Consider the following 16546-nt stretch of genomic DNA (forward strand, 5'->3'; position numbering starts at 1 on the left):
ATTTCTCTGTGTAAACCGCCCGAAGCCATTTTTGGAAGGGCGGTATAGAAATTGAAATATTATTATTATTATTATTATTAAGAAGTCCAAACTCAATGGCGGGAACACCATAAAAGCCATAAACACCTGGGCTATACCTGTTATCATATACACTGCAGGAATAATAGACTGGACCCAGGCAGAGCTAGAGACGCTAGATCATAAGACCAGGAAAATCATGACCATCAATCATGCTCTGCACCCCCGCAGTGATGTCGATAGGCTCTACCTCCCTCGCTCAGGTGGAAGAGGAATGCTGCAAGTCCATCAAACAGTAGAGGAGGAGAAAAGAGGCCTTGAGGAATATATCAAGGACAGTGAAGAAGATGCACTTCAAATGGTCAATAACGAGAAACTATTCAACACCAATGAAAGAAAGCAGGCCTACAAGAAAGAATAAGTCAAGAACCGAGCAGAAAAATGGAGAAATAAGCCCCTGCATGGTCAATATTTGCACAATATAAGTGGAAAATCAGACATCACCAAGACCTGGCAATGGCTTAAGAATGGCAACTTGAAGAAAGAAACAGGGTTTAATACTGGCTGCGCAAGAACAGGCACTAAAAACAAATGCAATAAGAGCAAACGTCAAAAAATCCACAACAAACAGCAAGTGCCGCCCTTGTAAAGAAGCAGATGAAACAGTGGACCACCTAATCAGCTGTTGTAAAAAGATTGCACAGACTGACTACAAACAAAGGCATGACAAGGTAGCAGGGATGATACACTGGAACATCTGCAAAAAATACAAGCTACCTGTAGCCAAAAATTGGTGGGACCATCAAATTGAAAAAGTTGTCGAAAATGAAGATGTAAAAATCTTATGGGACTTCTGACTACAAACAGACAAACATCTGCCACACAATACACCAGATATAACTGTAGTCGAGAAGAAAGAAAAACAAGTCAAAATAATCAACATAGCAATACCAGGGGATAGCAGAAGAGAAGAAAAAGAAATAGAAAAAAATCACCAAATACAAAGATCTACAAATTGAAATTGAAAGGCTGTGGCAGAAGAAGACCAAAATAATCCCAGTGGTAATTGGCGCCCTGGGTGCAGTTCCAAAAGACCTTGAAGAGCACCTCAACACCATAGGGGCCACAGAAATCACCATCAGCCAATTACAAAAAACAGCTTTACTGGGAACAGCCTATATTCTGCGACGGTATCTATAACAACAGCAACAACATTGACAATAAAATTCTGGCATCCCAGGTCCTTGGGAAGGACTCGATGTCTGGATAAAACAAACCAGTCAATAACACCTGTCTGACTGTGTAAACAAGAAATAATAATAAATTATTAATAATAATTTAAATAAATTATTATTAAGGCTACAGTCCAAGCATATTTACTTGGAAGTTCAGGGTAAAGACAGATGTATTATAAAATACACTCCTGTGAAGAACAGATATATTATAAAAGTATGTTTGTTTTATAATGCAAAGGAACAGTGGCTTCCTTCGACCTTCACAGCTAAAAAGACAGATGTGCATACCAGTGAACAGAATGCTAGAATATCAGTCTTACCCCTTTGGTTTGTTCATTTGCCTGCTCGCCACTACCACCACCACCTCCTCCTTTTACTGGGGAAATTAACAAAACATCCCACTGCCAGCTGACTGAGAGGCGAGGAGGCTGTAGACTTGTAAAAGAATATGCTACTGCATTATTTAGCATCAGAGATAATATTTCAGATAATTATTCTACCCATTTTATTAAATGTAGCGGAGAATATTCTTTTACAAGTCTAGGGGCTCCACCAATGAAAGTGAGAAGTTCTGGCTTGCCGCATCGTTCATCCTTCCAAACTGCTACATGTTGATGAGCCTCTCACGTGCAGTGCAGCTTCATCTCCCCTCATCTCCAGCATCTAGTAGTTGGGTGTTTTGTTAGCTTTCCCCAACTATAGGAGGAAGTGACAAGTGAGTGGGGATCACAAGTTGTTTATTAGCTGGCATGCATGCGTGACTTGTCAGCTGAAAACCTGGACTCATCACAGGGCTGAGGAACACACACTGAATCCTCCTTTACATCAGTCTTCATCCTTTCTTCTAAGTAACGACTCTTAAGCATCAGGCTGCAAGGATTCTGCCAAGAGAATTAAGATCCAAGGCTTTGCTTTTCATGCCTATGTGAGTTAGCGCTGCTAAATAAACTTGTGGCTTCGAGTCGGTGCCTGGTGACCACAGAAACTTGTGGTTTTCTTTGGTAGAATACAGGAGGGGTTGCCATCTCCAGAATACAGGAGACCATTGCCTTCTCCTGCGCAATATGAGACGATGCCTTTTAGCATCTTCCTATATCGTTGCTGCCCGATTTCCCATAGTGTTTCCCATAGGTGTTTCCCATAGTCTGGAAAACATACCAGCGGGGATTCAAACCAGCAACCTCTTGCTCCCTCGGCAAGTTAGTTCCCCGCTTCACAGAAAAGCCTGCCTAGCCTGATCTTGAGCTGTGATAGGAGCTTGATTTGCAGCATCAGCAGATGAACATTTTGGTGGCACTAAATAAGCATTATCACCGGCTACTATCTACAGATATTAGCTGCTTCAAAGGTGCAGTCACAGAGGGTAGTTGAAATGTTGGCAATCCTAGTGTGGACTTATCATTAAGATCTGGATTCTGACAGGTACAACACAGGAAGTAAGATCCCAGGATAACTGCAGTCATTTTTCTGTTCATGTGATATTTTAAACAATGAACAGAAAGGAAAACTTGATATTTTAACAACCTAACTTAAAACAGTATATGTTCAACTTAGCTCCAGAGATTACTATAATGATTTTTTTTAAAGGTTTAAATCAAGGAACTATGTACCATGGGGTTTTGTAATTCATGAACATTTATTAACTTGCACATTTCAGTCATGTGCATTTAACAGCTGCATGATAACCAGAGGAATTCAGAGAACTTTTACTGAGAAAGTGTTCTGTGCTTGATTATGATAATGAGGTCAGCTATGAAGAATACCGGTATGTATTCAGGGCACTGTGAAAATGAAAACTGCATTTTCTTGATCTTGTAAGTCTTGAATTCATCTAGATAGAGTATGTTTGCAGATCTGTGAAAATGTTAGATCACAGGGTGAATCAGTCTGTACTTGTGCACACATTTATGCAGCTGCTGATCATACTACCAATAAATTATACTGGCACACCCAATCCCCCTGATTGTGCAACCATCAACAATGGGACAAAGGATACCACTCCTCTGAATTTGGTGCAAATGATTGGAAAGACGGCTGAGATACAGCAGTTTAGGTTTTTAACTAAAAAAAAAAAAGGTTTCGAAGTTTTGGGGGAGGCGAGAATAATGGAAAGGTCCTTTTAAAAATGTTAGTGGGAAACAATGTAAAAATCCTGTGTGGCAAACCAGCCAGCACCTCACCCAGCATACAGATTGTTCTCAATGAATCTAACATTAGCCAAAACATCCCACAGAGCATAAGATCTGTTTAGTATGTTTAAAACAAAAATGCCAATAATCCATCCTCTCCTACTTTGTAGAGAATACAGCAAGAAAGAGATAAAGTGACTGACATAATGAGGAACATTACCCAAAGTTTTCCTCCTGAATTAAAAGCACATTTTAAGGAATGCCTTTTAATTTCAATGAGACTACTTTGAGTAAGCCATTATCCTATCAGCCATTAACAATTAAGTGGAGGCCTGGCTTAAAGGGAAGAAATCTACTTCATATATGCTCAAGAGGCTATGTCACTTGTGTACAATTTTTAAAATATACTGCTTTCTAGACAGAAGGAAAAGAGACAGAGGACACATTCATATGTACCTCCAGTGACTGTTGCTGGTGTCTTTCTTATGTCTCTTTTTAGATTGTGAGCCCTTTGGGAACAGGGATCCATCTTATTTATTTATTATTTCTCTGTGTAAACCGCCCAGAGCCATATTTGGAAGGGCTGTATAGAAATTGAATTAATAATAATAATAATAATAATAATAATAATAATAATAATAATAATATTTGCAATATAATATTTGCACAATATAAGTGGAAAATCAGACATCACCAAGACCTGGCAATGGCTTAAGAATGGCAACTTGAAGAAAGAAACAGAAGGTTTAATACTGGCTGCACAAGAACAGGCACTAAGAACAAATGCAATAAGAGCAAAAGTCAAAAAATCCACCACAAACAGCAAGTGCCGCCTTTGTAAAGAAGCAGATGAAACAGTGGACCACCTAATCAGCTGTTGTAAAAAGATTGCACAGACTGACTACAAACAAAGGCATGACAAGGTAGCAGGGATGATACACTGGAACATCTGCAAAAAATACAAGCTACCTGTAGCCAAAAATTGGTGGGACCATCAAATTGAAAAAGTTGTCGAAAATGAAGATGTAAAAATCTTATGGGACTTCTGACTACAAACAGACAAACATCTGCCACACAATACACCAGATATAACTGTAGTCGAGAAGAAAGAAAAACAAGTCAAAATAATCAACATAGCAATACCAGGGGATAGCAGAAGAGAAGAAAAAGAAATAGAAAAAATCACCAAATACAAAGATCTACAAATTGAAATTGAAAGGCTGTGGCAGAAGAAGACCAAAATAATCCCAGTGGTAATTGGCGCCCTGGGTGCAATTCCAAAAGACCTTGAAGAGCACCTCAACACCATAGGGGCCACAAATCACCATCAGCCAATTACAAAAAGCAACTTTACTGGGAACAGCCTATATTCTGCGACAATATCTATAACAACAGCAGCAACATTGACAATAAAATTCTGGCATCCCAGGTCCTTGGGAAGGACTCGATGTCTGGATAAAACAAACCAGTCAAAAACACCTGTCTGACTGTGTGAACAAGAAATAATAACAACAACGTAATGTGAAACTGGAGTTTGACAAACCCGTGGTTTCAATTGTAAACTATAAATCACATCACAGATGTTCATCTGGTTCCAGGAGATGAGAGCCCTCTCTGCTGCTCAGCCACCAAGGCTAATCCCAGCAAACTCCATGGCCAAACTGTGGACAAAGCATCAGCACATCAGCAAAGCGGCCGCAATTGGCCACGATCTTGAAGGGGGTGTGCTGAACATTTTCAGGCATTTTTGGAGCAGTCTGCCAATCCTCCGCATAGAAAGGGCATTTAAATCCCTTTAAATGCCATCCCATGCCAGCACTTTTAACCATGCCATACCATGCTACTGCCCTCCTAAGAGCCCTGAACCAAAATAGTCCAGTACAAGCACAATTTTGGGGATGGGGTGCGAGGCACCACTTCCCTTTAACTTGGGATAGGGAAAGGAAAATGATGACTTCCCTGGAGGGAATATGTATATAAGGGAAGACAAAGGATCCTGGGGGATTTGTCCCACTGTGACCTAGGATGCTTTTGCAAGGGATCACCCCAGCATAGCAGTGTATGTGTGGACTAAACCACACTCTTGCTTCCCTGGAGGTTTTTACAGACAGGTCTTCCTCCCTGAATCCTATTCCTGATTGGAGTGTGCCAATCCACATATTCGCTGGATTTAACCTGACCTCCCTGCAGGCTATCAGAGACCAGGAAAGGCAGGGCTTTGTTTTTCTCTGAAGGGAGGCTGTGAATTCTGGCTTAGCTCGAGTTATGTCCAGGGTAAAAAAAAAAAACCCCTCTATTTCCAGCAGCTTTTGAAAAAACCTCTGGGGTTTCTGCTTTCTCTGAAGGTGTTGATGGAGGTGCTGATGCCTATGCATAGGAGGTGATGATGGCTAGGCAAATAATCCATCTAATTCCTTGAATTAACATGCCTCGAATCTGCTGCAAAGCAGATTCGCTCTTCAGATACCCTGAGGCATAGAGCCTTGTGTGAAAAACCTCCTGGCAGCTTGCTGCCAGTGGGCTATTCCTCTCATGAGAGGGCCAGTCTACCGGGGAGGACCATGGGGTTGTAAACCCTAGGTCTTCCACCGGACTGCGCTCTCATGAGTTGAGCTAACCCAACAAAGGGGGCCCCACTTGGGTGGGCACCCCGCTCTCTCTGGTAAAAGAGCTTTTGCACTGCAACCCCCTCTTCCCCTGGAAAGCCTTGCACACACCCAAAGGAGTTTTTGCCAATCCTTCCCCACCCCCATTTTTTTTCTATTTCCAGACAAGAAAGAAAGAAAGAAAGAAAGAAAGAAAGAAAGAAAGAAAGAAAGAAAGAAAGAAAGCACATATGACATCTCACAGTTATCTAATACATCAACTTGGATTTTGCTTCCCCATCATGTCTCCTTTTATCGTTTCATTCTAACTCAATGGCAGTTAAATAACATATTTACATATTTAGATAAGCGTTAAAAAAAATTGAAAATATAAAACTTGTGGCCTTATTTACAAAGAAAATCCAAATCTCAGATGTGGCATAAAACCATGTACCGAATTATAATGTATAAACAAATCATAATGTTAAAACAAATTTATCCTCTGAATTGTTCTTTTCGTATGAGGTAATCTTGGCCATTTTTGCATATTCCCAAAGCTGAAGTTGCCACTCATCTAATGATGGAATTAAATTACCTTTCCAGTATAAAGCATAAAGAATTCGAGCTGTAGTTATCATATATAAAGACAGTTCAGTATATTTTACAGGTATATAAGGTTTTGTAATATTTAACCAAAAAAAAAAAAATACTGGTTGCAAATAACTTGTTGCATCTTACAATGAATTGTCTTCCAAAATTGCTGGGCTTTACCACATATGATAGAATGTCAACCACATATGATAGAATGTTCCTGCCTGATTCATACATTTCCAGCATTTTTCAGAAGATTTATTGTCTATCTTTGCAATCATCATGGGAGTAAGATACCAACGAAAATACATTTTATACCAGTTTTCTCTTGATGTGCTATTCAATGTAAATTTAATGTTCACCTTCCATTGTTACATATCAATTGTTTTGTTTGAGTTTTGCATCCATTTAATCATGCAGTACTTTACCTGTTCCAATTCTGAGTCATACTTCAGTAACAACTTGTATATAAATCCTAATAAATGCTCTTAATTTTGTGTTAGTAATATTTCAAATTCCGTCAATTCTCTAAGCTTCCCCCCTTGTTTTTATATCTCTTTCTGAACTATACTGTTTATCTGTGAATACTGAAACCACGAAGGGGCACTTGTCCACTCTGAAAAAAGTCTTAGCTGATTTCATTTTTGTTTTACCAGCAGTTAGACTTTGCAAATTATATGCCTTTTCTCTCCATTGTTCAAATTTCTTAGTATATTCCTCTTTGCAAAAAATATTAGGGATGTGCAAAAAATTTCGGGCACAGAATGATCTGTGCCCGAAACGAACAATTTCGGGTGATTCGGGGCCGAACCGAATCACCCCCGATGCCCCCCGAATTTTTTCGGGCACGAGCCGAATCACCCGAATTTCGGGCACAAAAAATTCGGGTGATTCGGTTCATGGTTGATTTTTGGCGATTTTTTAAAGTTTTAGTGACTTTGGGGCAGTTCGGGGGCATAGCATGGGATTTGGGCAAAAGGAGTGGGGTGGGGTGGTAGTGCCTAATGGGTGCAGGCTACCACCCCAATTTCAGGGGGATTGGGCAAAGGGCTGATTTTTGGTAAATTTCTGAAAATTTCATGTCTTTGGGGCAGATTGGGGCATATTGGGGCAGAAAGTGGGGGCTGGGGCAGAATAGTGGGGTGGGGTGGTAGTGCCTCATGGGTGCAGGCTACCACCCCAATTTCAGGGGGTTTGGACAAAGGGGTGATTTTTTGAGAATTTTTGAAGTTTTGGTGACTTTGGGGCAGTTTGGGGGCAGAAAGTGGATCTGCCCCAAAATAGTGGGGTGGGGTGGTAGTGCCTCATGGGTGGAGGCTACCACACCAATTTCAGGGGGATTGGGCAGAGGGCTGATTTTTTGAGAATTTTTGAAGTTTGGGTGTCTTTGGGGCAGATTGGGGGCAGAAAGTGGATCTGCCCCAAAGGAGTGGGGTGGGCTGGTAGATAGTGCCTGATGGCTGGAGGCTACCACCCATCCCCAATTTAAGAGTGATTGGGCAGAGGGGTGAATTATGGTGAATTTATTTGTATGAGGTTTGTCTTCATAAGGTGAAGTGTGCTAAATTGATTACTTCCTCATATTATTCATAGTAAAGGAAAGTGTGAAAAAGTGAAAGTGGGGTCATGAGAGTTGTTTAATTGAAAAAAATCTCATTTGCTATGATAGAATGAGAATTCACACCTCAGAAGTTTTTTCTGAGGTGTGAATTCTCATTCTATCATAGCAAATGAGATTTTTTTCAATTAAACAACTCTCATGACCCCACTTTCACTTTTTCACACTTTCCTTTACTATGAATAATATGAGGAAGTAATCAATTTAGCACACTTCACCTTATGAAGACAAACCTCATACAAATAAATTCACCATAATTCACCCCTCTGCCCAATCACTCTTAAATTGGGGATGGGTGGTAGCCTCCAGCCATCAGGCACTATCTACCAGCCCACCCCACTCCTTTGGGGCAGATCCACTTTCTGCCCCCAATCTGCCCCAAAGACACCCAAACTTCAAAAATTCTCAAAAAATCAGCCCTCTGCCCAATCCCCCTGAAATTGGTGTGGTAGCCTCCACCCATGAGGCACTACCACCCCACCCCACTATTTTGGGGCAGATCCACTTTCTGCCCCCAAACTGCCCCAAAGTCACCAAAACTTCAAAAATTCTCAAAAAATCACCCCTTTGTCCAAACCCCCTGAAATTGGGGTGGTAGCCTGCACCCATGAGGCACTACCACCCCACCCCACTATTCTGCCCCAGCCCCCACTTTCTGCCCCAATATGCCCCAATCTGCCCCAAAGACATGAAATTTTCAGAAATTTACCAAAAATCAGCCCTTTGCCCAATCCCCCTAAAATTGGGGTGGTAGCCTGCACCCATTAGGCACTACCACCCCACCCCACTCCTTTTGCCCAAATCCCATGCTATACCCCCGAACTGCCCCAAAGTCACTAAAACTTTAAAAATTTACAAAAAATCAGGACTTTGCCCAATCCCCCTGAAATTGGGGTGGTAGACTCTACCCATTGGGCACTACCACCCTACCCCAAAATTTTGCCCCTGGGCCCCTTTTTACCCCCCCGAATCGATTCGGATTCGGATTCGGATTAAATCCGAATCCGAACCGAATCAAGGGTGATTCGGGTGACCCAGATTCGGGCACAAAACAGAACGGGGGTGATTCGGCTCGGGTCCGAGCCAAATCACCCGAAAATCCGAATTGCACACCCCTAAAAAATATATATTTATTATTGAAGCAAAGGTGATAAAGACGAACATGTTCTTTTTTATACTTGTCCCAAATATTTAGAAAACTGTTCCCCACCTCTGTTCTTTTTGTATCAGTCCAAAAACATTTATGTAATCCATCTGAAAGTCCTGCTCCTTCCGTATTCATTATCCATCCATATGGTGCTTTGATCCAATCTACAATCAATGTCAGAGAACTAGCTTGATAATATAACTTCAAGTTAGGGAGAGCCAGATTTTGTCATTCCATGTGCCAGAGCCTGCCCACATTTCTGGATGGTTGGAACCAGGTGTGGAGACAGATCTTTACTCCCACTCAATATTCCTGGATTCAGTCTGGCGTTACACCATATACAGATCTGCCAGCCAGGAGATGCATGGGAGAGCGGTTCCCTGATTTCCAGCAACCCTAGAAGAGTGGGGTCACTATCTTGGGGCACAAGCAGGGTGCAGATGTCTACATGGACTGACGGTCTGGCAAAGGACATACTTTGACAGCTACATGGAGGCAGTCACCAAGACAGGGAGAGCAGTTGCTGGGCTACCTGTCCCTGTGGCTTTCCTCCATTGAGCGACCTGGCTCTATATAGAACCCCATGGCCTGACACTTTTGTGAGAGAGTGGTCTGTAGAAAAAGGGTTGTTCTATCATAGTGCATTATTAACAATTCTGTCCAGCAACCCTGTCTCCACAGAGTTGTGAGGGGGTGATCTCATGACACTCTCATGAGAGAGCTATCCGTGGGGAAAGGTTTGTTTTAGGGATGTGCACAGAACTGGTTCGGAGGCCCTTTATGGGGCCACATGCACATACAATGTGCCTTGATCAGAGATGCACCAGACGCACCAAATTCATCAGAGGCATCTCTAGGAAGTGATTAGTGAAGTTTCACCTGTTAAATATCTGCTTGAGTGCATCACTCCCCCGCCCAATGTCCAACTGAAAGAGTAAGGCAAAGTGTGGGTGTATGGAGCCTCATTTCTACAGCCATCATCATATACCAGACTGTACAAAGTCTTTACAGCTTATATGGAGCAGAGGTTAAGATGGGCACTTTAACTTGCAATTCTCAATCTTTTTAGGAGCACTAGTGAAAATGTAAAGCATCTTAACTCTCATCTTAAACTAAAGGGTTTTTTATTGCTGGTAATATATATATTACAGATAAAGACTGTGCATTGAGCCAACCCACGTGTTCAAATGTGATATACAATCACATCTAAAATAGCTGTATAGGTATATTGCACTACATTTTATGTCTGGCTATATTTCTCTAGAACATAAACTGAAATTAAACTGCACATAGCAACATTTGCTTCAGATATGATTCTGTACACCACATCTGCGTGTATTTACATTTGATGCACTCTTTTTAACACCCCTGAGGCTGTAACTAAATTTTCCCTTCTCTTCAGGGTGCAAAGTCCCGCCCCTCAATTCACAGAGAATTATATATATATTCAGTCAGCATTCTCTAGTCATTAAAAGTCCTCAGCTCCAGGTAAGAGAAAGTAGCCATTACTCTGGGATTGTGAAGTCATGAACTTTAACAGAAAGTAATATTCAGCTCTCATTGCTATTCAGGAGCTGTGAACCCTGACTATCACCATTTCCATTCCAAACTCTGTCTCAGGAATGAAGTCTAGGACATGGAACCTAAATATAAAAATGTTGTCTTAATGCTAACACAATCCCTATGCATCTTGCCAACCTCCATTTTCTTCTAGCTTCATTAGAATCCTAGCACAGAAGCCTATGAAAAGGTAGGCTTGAATGGTGATGGAATTCCAAGTAGAATACTGTTCTTCAGACTAAAATTCATAAAGTTTCATGTTGACATCTAATGGTCAACATTCATGGCATACATTTTATCTCAAATAGTAATGAGTACTTGGGAAAGGACATATCTTTGCTTACAGAATAGAAGCTGGACTTGCTAAGAAGTTTCATAACACACTCAGTTTGATACAAAACCATTAATAACTTTTTTCCTGTTAATCTTATAAAGTGTAACTGCACAGGTGTATCTAGGGAAAATAGCACCTAGGGCAAGCACTAAAATTGCGCCCCCTGTCCAAACATATGACACCAATCTTTCAGATAATTTTACCATATCATCAGCTAAAAAATACAATTCAAGCTCTTTAATCTCTTACTATTTCAAAAACTATTTAGCAGTGGATGTAGCCAGACCCAAAAATGCTGGAAAATTACAAATTTCAGTATGCTGGGGCTCATTAAAAAAAAATACCTGTCGCCCCTTTGGGGGGCTTCCAAAAGGCTGTGGGGGGCCCTGCAAAGGTTCCCCCTCCCCCCCGCCAGCCTCTTAATTCACTGCCACATCCCGTCCTAGGCTGATTTCCAGGCCTGTTTGGACCTGCAAAGATTGGCATGGTGGCCATTTTGGAGGCCACCACACATGCTCAAATGGCCTCTGCATGGCCTGGCAAGGCCTAGGGCCTCACAGGGACTATTTGAGCATGTGCGGAGGCCATATAATTTTTTTTTAAAAAAATGGCCACTGAAAACAAAATGGCTGCCGCACATGCTCAAATGGCCTCTGTGAGGCCTGACATGGCCTAGGGCCTCGCAAAGGCCATTTGAGCATGCATGGTGGCCATTTTGTTTTCAGCAGTCATCCTTTTTTTATTTTTTTATTTTTAGAAATGGCGCCCCCTTCAAGTGCCGCCCAGGGCATGTGCCCTGCCTGCCCTACCCTAGATACGCCCCTGTGTAACTGTCACATCTCATCGATGGATATGGGTAAGAACAAATATTAACAAAATTTCAGTTCAGTTCATTTTGCAAATGAATGAGAGATTTATCAAAACATGCAAAGTGACAGAAGGCTCAGCTTAATCTAAACAAAGCGTGACAACAATGACCCGACCTTGTTCTAATTCAGGATCATTACTAGATTGCGTGAAAGAGCAACACTTTGTTATTTCTTGAAAAAAATTTTGAGTAACAAGTGACTCATTGTATTGGGCACCAACGCTGTTTTGTCAGGACATAAGTGGGTGTGCTGAGATAGTAAAAAACTGGGATTGATGGTAATTATGAAACGAGTCATTTTCCCCACATCTGTGATGCCCACACAATACCCAACTATTCCGCACAATTTCCTATATTAGCTTTTTTTGAGGAATCTTTTTACCAAGGAAAGCCGATAGCTACTAGAGTGATAAAAACCTACAGGTGAGCGTGACATTTTCTATTGCTACACACCACGTTAGAAAACACGCACCAGCTGAATCATGCCATGAAGCCATCAGAGGCATTGTAGTACTTTGTGGAACAGGAATTATACAAAGCTTATCTGAGAATGAAACAGCCTGATTCCAATTACTTGTAAATGGAAATCAGCCTGACTGCTTTCAATAGGACTTGCTTCCAAGTAAGAGATTGTCCAGTACCCCAGTGGTTGGGTATGCCAGGCCTTCATGGCTTGAGAGTGGTAATTCGGGGTGTGCACAGAACCAGTACGGGTGGTTTGGTTTGAATTTGAACCAAACTCGAACCGAGCCACCTGGTCCACAAGGCAGTTTGTTAGAACCAGCAGCGGTTTGATTCGAGCTGTCAGAAGGGGTCGAACCATTTCAAATCCGTTCAAACCAGTTTGATTGCCCTGCTTGTATAAGCAGTAATCCCAATATGGATTCCTCTTTAAAAACAAATGGGGGTTGCTAATGTAAAAATGGGTTCAGGGGGATGGGCAAGAGGGCACCTTACCAGCTCTCACGTAAACAGCAGCTCCCCAGTGGTGGTGGCTCTATCACGGTGGCCCCGCGAGCTCTCCCCCTCCCCTACACTGCAGGCTGGCAGGAGGTACGGGGGGGACACCAGCAGGGCCAAGAAGGGCCCCCACCACCATCATGAAAATGCTGCCACTGCGAGAGCGAACTTGAGAAGGTGAGCCGCCTCAACGAGAAGAAGGGGTAAGGTGCCCTCTTGCCTGCCCCAAACCCATTTTTAACATTGGCAGTCCCCCTTTGCTGCTTGTAAAGGGGAATTCTTATCGGATTTCCCATTAGAAGCAGGGCAGTCGAGCTGTTTGAACTGGTTTGATCCAAACTGGGCCTGGTTCAATTCAAACTTGGAGCAGCTCCATCTTTTGGGTGTGTGGTCTGGTTCAAACTGGAACCTGTCTAAATAGGTCAGTTCGAATTTAAACAGGTTCCACACTGGTTCCAGACACCCTAATGGTGACTGGGAATTAAGGACAAGTTGGCCCCAAGTCCTAGTAGGTCGTCAATGAGGGAAAGTGAGCAAAGAATGGAGAGCTGTGTTTCAGGGGAGGCTACCTGCATTTAATCTGGATGCAGTGCTGGAGATATGTATAAAATAAGTGTCAACATTTACTGTAGTAATATCTTTAGGGCTCAACAACCCACGGGTTGCCACACTTAAATAACTGGCCTGGCTGTAGGGGATTTATTTTCCTCATGCCACAATAAGATGTTGAAATAAAACTGGTTTAAATACTTAGCAAAATAAAACTTTGTTGACAGAATGGCTATTGTTGAACTTATTTTATAAAATCAAACATTTATTGTTTTTGTTCATTTCCCAATTTTTGTGGTAGTACTACAGATTCTGAGAAACATGGGCTGCTGCCACAAATGATAATCTTGTGCCAAGTTCTTCCCCTATCCTCCACATAATTAGGTTCGTCTAGTGGGAATGAAGAGGAAATGCACAATGCAGTTATGTCAGGAGACAGGTAAGTTTCGCTATGCATTACAGAGAGGAAGAACTCAAAACAGGCTAACATAGCACATAGTTCTGCCCTTACCATTCTGAAAATGTAAGAGGTCTGTAAGGGTAGATATGATTTTTTTTTTTTAAGTCTTTAGATTTTCATCAGTTTCTCAAAATGATATTTCATTTATTTTGTTTTTTATGTCAGTCTTGGAGATACAAAGGGGAAATTTTCAGCCTCTCTGCTACCCTGTAGCACTGCCCATATGATGGCTGGAATCAGTACTACAGCTCTTCAGCCCAGGGGCTTTCCCAGATGTCAGGGTTAATTGCAAGATTATGTGACGAATCATTAGTCGCATAGAAGCCACAGCCTGAAGCCGCAGCCTGAACTCAAAATAATAACAATTCTGAGGGTGTTCACATAGGGCTGCTTTGATGTGGTGTCCCCTCCATTCCTTTCAATCCTGATGTTGTGTCCCCTCCATTCCTTTCCCCATGCACCATTCATATTGCTTGCTCCTGGGTCTTTCTCTGGCCAATGGCTTTCTAGAGTAGGCGGGATGCTGTGCCTCCTCCCTCCCCCCCCCACCACACATGCATGGTGTGCACTTCTAAAAACTTTCATTTCAATGAATAAAAAACATTTACCTATCTATCTTTAAATTACTATTTTTTAAAACTTGTTTTCCGGGGGTCTTCCACAAGATCACCCAGTTGGCAGATTCTCTCCATACCTCCCCGCCCCTCCCTCCCACCCTCCCGACTGGAAAGCAGCTGCAGAGGAGTCGGAGAGAGCAAGCCAAGCCAGCTGGGCAGGCGGAGAAGTACGGAGGCAGGTGCGCAGATCCTTTTTTCTTTCTCTTTTATTTTATTTTATTCTCCCCACCCATCCCAGTGGTCTTGTGGAAGACCACCAACTCTGCAAAGCCAGTTGTCTTGCTGGTGTTCCAGAAGATCACCCAGCAAACTTAAAAAAAAATAAAATAAGAAAAAAGTATCTGCTCTATCACTATGGCCCCTCCATACTTCTTAGAAGAAACATTGGGGTACTTCAAAGTATCCCAAAAAGCCACCACAGAAAGTGGAATTTATTAGCATGGGATAATCTGGGCTAAGCTCAAGTATACAGGGGAAATTGTGAATCGTCTATGGAGTGATCCCTGATACCTCGTAGGGATGTGCGGTTCGGTTCGGATTCGAACCGGTTCGGATCCGAACCGAATCGGGCCCGTTTTGGGCCCGATACGAACCGAATTTGGGCCAGTTCGGATGTCCCATTGCCTTCAATTGACTGTCTAGAGTGTTATTTTTAAGTTTCAAGTGTGTCCTCCATTTTGTGGCTCCTTCCTGAAACTTTTGCTCCTGGCATCCATTTTGTGAGGCTATTTTCAGGCATTGCATTGGCTGCGCTATTGATCCTTTGATTGGCCAGAATGAGTCCTTTGCTCTGGTAGGCTGCTTGGCTGTTGTACTGTTGAGAGCTGGCACCCTGTTGGCCTTGGGGGGAGTGCAAAGGTGGGGGCTCCCAAAGGAGGGAATTTCAAACCTATATAAACCCAAGCCTCTTGCCTAGAAACTTCTCTTTGGCTGCAGTTGTGGGATCATCTGAGACCCTTGCTTGCTCCTTTGCTGCTGGTGTCTGACTGTGAGTCCCTGACTGTGTCCTGTGTCTCTCTCTGTGTTGTTGTTGTTGTTGTGTGCCACCTTCTTTAATCTTTTGTCCACCTGCCCTCTGTGACTCTCTGTGTGTGTCTGTCTCTGTCCATACCAACTAGGGAGAGAAAGGGGGCAACAAAAGATGCACAATTGCACACGCACTAACCCCTCTTCTTCCGGTCCTTCTCCTGCTGCTCACTGCTGGTCACGGATGAGGCGCCGCCAGTCAGCCACCCCTGGGCTGGGACACAGGCAGGGCGGCCGCACGAGGCACAGGCAACAACAGAATCCTCTCTGAGGGGGGGGACCAACTCAGGCAGGCAGCAGCAACAAAATGCTAAGTACAAGTACAAGTTAACAATTAAAGCAAAGCAGCAGCAATATATAAATGAAACCAATGGACAATGAAAATCAAAAAGTTGAACAAAAACAAGGCAGAAGGCACAAAGAGCAATAATAAATTGAACTTTTAAAACAATGAATGCAGTGGGTGGGAGTGGGGGAGGGTAGGCCCAAGGAGGAGGGATGAGAAGGGAAAGGGGGAGGGGGAGGAAAGCAGGACAGACAAAGAAAAACAACAGGGAAATTTGGGGAAACTTAAGAACCTCACCTGGAGGCTGCCATCGTTTTTGTTGTTGTTGTTGTTGTTGATTTCATTTGTCTCTGCTTGGGGGTGAGTTGAGCGACACAAATAGTGTTGACTCCTCACTTCTGCCCCTCTATCTATGATGATGTTCATTCTGCCAAGTGTTTGCTGCCTGCTTGCTTGCCTTGGGCGGCAGACAGAGTGCGTGGGTGGGCTCTCTCTCTCTGTAAAAGTGAAGTGCAATTTGGGTTTTGTGTCAATGAAAGTTCCTATAGGCTGGCTCTGCTCAT

General features: G+C 42.7%; 1 protein-coding gene across 1 annotated transcript in view; it reads right to left on the bottom strand.

Annotated features, from left to right (window-relative positions):
* The window catches only part of LOC128328161 (uncharacterized), an 85658-nt gene extending 69363 nt beyond the window's left edge, over positions 1 to 16295 (bottom strand). The window contains exon 1 of the mRNA XM_053257863.1: positions 16281 to 16295. Within this exon, the coding sequence (XP_053113838.1) occupies positions 16281 to 16294 (14 nt within the window). The 5' untranslated portion in view covers position 16295. The remainder of the gene's footprint in view (positions 1 to 16280) is intronic.
* Between the last annotated feature and the right edge of the window lie 251 nt (positions 16296 to 16546).

Source organism: Hemicordylus capensis, chromosome 5 (genome assembly GCF_027244095.1).
Source record: "Hemicordylus capensis ecotype Gifberg chromosome 5, rHemCap1.1.pri, whole genome shotgun sequence".
Lineage (NCBI taxonomy): Eukaryota > Metazoa > Chordata > Lepidosauria > Squamata > Cordylidae > Hemicordylus > Hemicordylus capensis.